Here is a 6,551-nt window from a genome sequence, read left to right as displayed (position 1 = left end):
GGGGCACAAAATTCAATAACACCAATTCACTATGGTAGATATACATCTGCAAAGCTAAGGCATGTCTTTAAAAGCTAAGAAAACATGAAAAAAAAAAAAAAAAAAGAAAATGGGACACAGGACATGAACAGACACCAAAGATGATATTGAGACAGCCAACAAATATATGACGTGCTTGCATGATCATGAGCTGTTCATATGGGAGATGCAAATCAGAGCAACAATGACAGGAGTCCCAGTGGTGAAGGGGGCTACACTAGGGTGCTAACCAACACCACAACAGCAAGGTTATCATCTCACCGCAACATTAATAGCAAAGAACAAAAACCAAAAAAAACCAACAAATGCTGGTGTGGGTGCAGAGAAGACTGGAACCCTCATACAATGCTGGTGGGACTGTATAAACACCATATGATCCAACCAGCAATCCCCCTACTCAGTATATATCATAGAAGAGATACAACACAAATAAACATACCTATGTTCATGCCTATCAATGGAAGAACTGATAAACTATGGTACATACACTGGATGGAATACTAGACAACATTCAAGAATAACCACACGAAACACTCATAACATAAATGAACTTGGAGGGTCTTATGCTGAGTGGCATCAGTCATTGACAAAAGGACAAATACTATATGAGACCACTACGCGAAAAAGAAACATTCTTCAATGGTTACCAAGGATGGGAAAAGACAAGAGTAAACTGCTGGCTAGAGGGTAGACACATGCTGACTTGGGTGAAGGGAAGAGAAGGCAGTAAACAATAAGAGGGAGTAGGTAAAACACAAGGGAGGCAGGAGAAGACACTGGAAGGTTTGCAAGAGTTAAAGGCAACAAAGGCAAATATTGTAATAGACAAATCTTGTAACAGTGGTGATCTACGGATAGATACTTGGTTAGACACACAGGCTTTAACGGTGTGGGAGAATACCCACAAATGTATACACTTGACAGAGGGTTATTTGTACATGGGCATTTATTTACCTTTGCTTCAGATATATCCATGAATGTGGTGGAGCATATAGGGGTAAAGTTATGAAAACTTCTTAGATACAACCAAACAACTTGAAGAAATGAGCTGCTGAGCTAGGACTCAGGATCTCAGTCTCAGAAGACAGCAAGATCAGCGGACATTGCATAGTCCACATAGATAATGTTGACTGATTGCCTACTTTGGCGAGTATCAACTGGGATCTTAAAAGCTTGTGAGTAGCTATCTGCGCATGCGGGGGTGGTGGTGGGGTGGTGGTGATTAGTGGCAACTATCCAGAAGAAAGGAGTATGAGGAAAATAAAAAACACATGGAACTAACTAAGCCAATGAATTAATAGACCATCTGAACTTAAGTCTCCAAGACCCCGAGACCAGAAGAACTAGATGGTACCTGACTACCACTATCAACTTCTCAGAAAGGTGTCACATTAGGTCTTGGACAGAGTGGGAGAAATCTTTGGAACAAAATCTAAAGGTGCAAAAAAGACTAGGTGGCTGGTCAGACAAGAGTGAGCAGTGGAACCGCTGACACTACGGCCCTGAGTCACCCTTTTGGTCTGAAATTGAACTAACCCTCATGGCTCACTATTCAGTCACACAATAAACAGGTTTATGGAAGGCACAGTAACACTAGGGAGGTAGCACATTTTAGGATAATCAACATTGACCCAATGACAAAGTTCAGAGGGTTAGGAAAGAAAGAGGAACAGTTACAGGGAGCACAGGAGGGGATGGTACATTGTGGGAATTGTGATCAATGACATGAAACAAAATGTTTAAGAACTCTTGAAGGAAAAGTTGATCTGCTTTGTAAATCTTCACCCAGCTCACAATAAAAAGTTTAAGCAAAGAATTCTGTTTAGGACTCTGATATCAGATATGAACCTCAAAATGCTCTCTGGAGGCATTGTGGAGCCTAGATTTTAAAATAGGCAAGACTGGAGAAAGTTGAATTTTAGAGACAATGGTAGCAGGAGTGGAATACAAGAAAATTCTCAGCTGAATTAACAGGACAGCAATATTATTTCTGAATGCTTACAAAATTTATTTATTCGCCATGAAACATTCCTAAACAAAAATGCTATTTTCAAAGGTCTATCAGTTACAATAAAAGTGACAATCTTTTCAGAAGTGTGTGACCCTGGTAACTCCACTTGACTTGTGGGGAGTAGAGAAGAGCTGAACTGGAGACAGCGTGAGAGGTAAAGTAACTCAAGACACTCTGACCAGATCAGTACTTCCAGCCAATGGGCTAAATGCAAGTAGACCCTCTGGAGAATTATGAGACCTTCTGAAGAATTATGTTTACAGTTCTCAGAATATGCCTGGCCACAGTACACAGCAATATTCAATAAATAAATTGAAACTAGTTACAAAGAGTTACTGGGAGAAAACACAATGTTACATTAGTGTAAGCAAACACAAACAGTCAATATAGAATGAAAGGAAATTTGAAAATGGAAAATGCATTTTAGCTGCTACCTAAAGCATTAAGTATACTTGCATGCATTCAATAAATATCTATTAAATCACTGTGCATCCTTAATGTGTAAAACAAAAATAAAACAATAATGAAAGATCGTGTAAAACCTGCTCATCAACCTTACCTGCTAACGTTCTGTACTTTATGCCATGTCAACTTTGACTCCAATTTTCGGTGAGCGAGAGCAATCACACGGAAGCCCTGTTTGGTGTAATCTTCTAACACTTTTTCAAAATCAACAGGAACTTTTTAAAAGGAAAGAAGATAGTTGGTCGTTAGAATTGACAATGAATACTTAGCCCGTGTCACAATTTTATTCCCCATCTCAGTGTCTCCTGACCTGTCTCAGGTTTACAGAGACTGGCAATGACCTCAGGTGCTCCTTTCATGTAGGCGTCCATCTTCTTATCCCCCAGCAGCCTTGCAACCACACTCATGCGTTGCAAAGCAGAAGAAAACGGGAACTGGCGAACAATTCCTATCTCATAAATGGCCTAAATAATTTCAAAAGATGCACAGTGTTTATTATTCCTTAGGAATAAAAGAATACATACTTAGAGAAGAGGGAAATATTCTTCACTTACTGGAAGTTCAAACAGCTCCTAAAAACAAAAGAATAAACAGCACAAACTAAGTTTGTTATATATACTTGAGTTAAAAGAAAAAGTTTATGAATAAACATTCACAAAACATGATCTGGCGGGCAGCAAGGATACTGGGTTGTTTCAAAAACAAGATTCAAGATTCCCTCTCTACTATCTCCCTTTCTGAAAAAGTATGTTCTTGAATATTTTCCAACTACCTGGTAAAATATTAAAGAAAAACATATAAAAGAATTCAACTAAAAATAAATGCCTACATATACTGTTTTTATTAAATTGTGAATATGCAAAAGCAATTTAAAAGAGTAGTCCTGTCTATAAATCATAAGGCATGAAGCTGGTCAGTAACAAAGAAAGAAACAGTGATGGAATGAGAATAAAATCTGATTGTTTTACAAAGAATACCAATACCACACTAGAAGTGTAGTTTCTGATAAATGCAGTTGAAATAGTCATATCTGAATAAATTTTTTAAAGGGACATGTGACTTCCTATTCTGGAAATATTATAAAATGACACTCCGGTGGGAAGATCAACAGCATTATCCATGACTTCATACCATATCTTGGTCAGCTGCAGGTGCGGATTCAGGAAGCAGTTGTTTGGGAGGACGAACCACAGTGGGCATAATTCGATTATGAAGTGCTGTTTCCTCTTCAGTGGCTTCTTCCAGAATCTGGAGAGGGGAGAGAAATTCAATACATTGCTTCATCAATTCACTGCTTCTGTTTTCAAGTGATACATTGTGGCTATGTTCAGTGAACTGCAAAGGGGAAATAGTCAGCGTCCAAGGAACAACTGAGCACCAGGGTCACTAATCGAAGTAAAATAAAATATAAGCAATGACAGTTCATCACCTAGCCAACCAAAGAGAGGAAGCAGTGGAAAAAAGAGTCCCTGACTTGGCTTCTACAACCTACTGAGTACAGAAACTAGTTCTGCAGCAAAAGGAGGTCCTTGTGGTTCCAGAAGTTTCTCTCATTCAGGGATTCTTTTCTGCTAACAGGAGGGGATTCAAAAGCAGAATTCAGATATCCTTAGCAGAACCACTTGAGTCATGGATAAACTGAGAAACAAAGATGTGAATTTAGAGATTCAACTTGAACAAGTCTCCTAATTAAGAAACTACTTACAACCCTTTGAAATATGTTTAAACAAAAACACTTTTTTTGGCTATATAATTTCAAACAGAAACTTACATTAAATATACACACAAAACATTTATAGTATGACTCTACAAATGAAAGAATCAATCAATCAATGGGAAAATGATGGAATGATAAACTGAAACCAATTAGCCAATCATATGCAATTCAAAGGCACATTTTTTTTCACACTTTAACATCTCTGAAATTGGGGTGCATCTTGTATCCTAGGACCTGTTGGAGTCATAGCAAATAGCAGTTGTGCCAGATTATGTGGTGACATTGTAGTGATACGCTGTGATCTCAGTCAGTAATACACTCTTCTACAAATTAACACATAATTTGTTTTTAAAGGGGGGGGAGGCTACAAATATAAAACACTAACTCTATTAAAAATCTATGCAGTTGGGAGAAAAGCTTTTGAGATGAGCCAAAATGAAGTAGCATTATTTTTCTTTTCTCTCTGTAATGAACTAGGACACCTTTGGGGAATTATGCTTGACAGGTGCTTATTAAGAGCTTGGAAATCAGTGGCTGAACATTTACCCACTCACTCCTCTCTAAAAACAACAAAATCCACTGCCTATCGAGTCAGTTCTGACTCAGAGTGATCCTACAGGGCAAAGCAGAGAGAGAAAGATGGCTGCTGGCTGAGGAGAGGTCCTGCTGTGGATCAAAGACTTTATCCTTAATGTTTTATGATCCTGACTTGCTAACATCCCTAAAAAATTTCCATTGTGAATTCTCATAGGCATGTGAAAGTTGGACATTGAATAAGGAAGACTGAAGAAGAATCAATGAATTTGAATTATGGTGTGGTGAAGAAAATTTGAAGTACATAGACTATCAAACGAACCAGAAATCTGTCTTGGAAGAAATAAGAGGCAAGGATGGCAAGACTTAGTCTCATGTACTCTGGACATGTTATCAGGAGAGACCAGTCCGTAGAGGACGCTATCATGCTTGGTAGAGGGGCAGCAAAAAAAAAGGAAGGCCCATGACAAGATGAATTGACAGAGTGGCTGAAAAAAACAGGCTCAAACAATACTTGTGAGGATGGTACAGGACAGGGAGCTGTTTTATTGTATTGTGAATCAGAACCGACTTGATGGCATTTAACAATTGTGAGTTCTGTATGGCCATTGCAATGAATTATCAAACCTAGCAGGAAAGGCGAATACCGTGGGAGGAATGGCTAGTGTCAGAATACGTACAGAAGGATGGAAGGTGGATGTCGGACTGTTGCCTTGTGTCAACAGCCCTTGGGCTGGTGTGAGATGGATTCTGCTTCTCCTTTGTGTAGTCAAAGGAGATCAGACAGGGTCCCAGCACGGTTTTTCTTAGCAAGTCATGCTCTAATTTATAAGTAAATTTAGCTTAAAAGACACTTTTGAGGGTGTGTATGTGTATTAACTCAGGGACAAGGGAACAAGTGATCCAAATTGATGGTGAGGAGGGTGTAGGATGCCTGGTAGGGCTTGATCAAAGGTAATGTAATTCTGAGAGAATTACTGAAATCCAAATGAAGGCTAAGCATAATAGTGGGATAAGAAGATAGTAAAAGGAAACAGAGGGAAGAACTAGGAGGTAAAGGGAATTTATAGATGCTCTTTGTATATCTGTAAATATATTTATAAATGATAATGGGGAAATACATCTATGTGCATATAGTTATAGGTTTAGTATTAAGGTAGTAATACTAAAGGTAGTATTGGACCTCCACTCAAGCACTCCCACAATGCAAGAACACTTTGTTCTATTAACCTGGAATTCCATGATGCTCACCTTCCCAACATAATCACTGAAGACAACGCGGGTACATAAGCCAATGTAGTAGAGAAAGCTGATGGTGCCCAGCTATCAAAAGATAGAGCGTCTAGGGTCTTAAAGGCTTGAAGAAAAACAAGCAGCCATGTAGCTCAGAAGCAAAAAAGCCCACTTGGAAGAAGCACATCAGCCTGTGTGGTCATGAGGTGTAGAAGGTATCAGGTATCAGCCATAAAAGAACAAAAAATCATATCATTGTGATTGAGGGAGAGTGCAGATTGGGGACCCAAGACACATCTGTAGGCAACTGGACATCCCCTTACACAAGGGTCGAGGGGAGGAGACGAGCCAGTCAGGGTTTAGTGTAGCAACGATGAAACATACAACTTTCCTCTCGTTCCTAAATGCTACGGGAGCTCCCCACCACTATCATGATCCCAAGTCTACCTTACAAATCTGGCTAGACCAGAGGATGTATACTGGTACAGATAGGAATTGGAAACACAGGGAATCCAGGGTAGATGATCCCTTCAGGATCAGTGCTGAGAGTGG

General features: G+C 39.3%; 1 protein-coding gene across 5 annotated transcripts in view; it reads right to left on the bottom strand.

Annotated features, from left to right (window-relative positions):
- ATP13A3 (ATPase 13A3) overlaps positions 1 to 6,551 on the bottom strand; it is a 78,493-nt gene that overhangs the window by 51,130 nt on the left and 20,812 nt on the right. For all 5 annotated transcript variants that reach the window (XM_045287503.1, XM_004712341.2, XM_045287506.1 and 2 more), the window contains 4 exons: positions 3,647 to 3,763; positions 3,070 to 3,087; positions 2,826 to 2,979; positions 2,610 to 2,730 (listed from right to left, as the gene is read on the bottom strand). In XM_045287503.1, the coding sequence (XP_045143438.1) occupies positions 2,610 to 2,730; positions 2,826 to 2,979; positions 3,070 to 3,087; positions 3,647 to 3,763 (410 nt within the window). The remainder of the gene's footprint in view (positions 1 to 2,609; positions 2,731 to 2,825; positions 2,980 to 3,069; positions 3,088 to 3,646; positions 3,764 to 6,551) is intronic.

Source organism: Echinops telfairi, unplaced genomic scaffold, assembly GCF_000313985.2.
Source record: "Echinops telfairi isolate 266 unplaced genomic scaffold, ASM31398v2 ScPeMD7_17;HRSCAF=63, whole genome shotgun sequence".
NCBI lineage: Eukaryota > Metazoa > Chordata > Mammalia > Afrosoricida > Tenrecidae > Echinops > Echinops telfairi.
The sequence above is the reverse complement of the archived record's forward strand: the minus strand, read 5'-3'. Positions and strand labels throughout refer to the sequence as shown.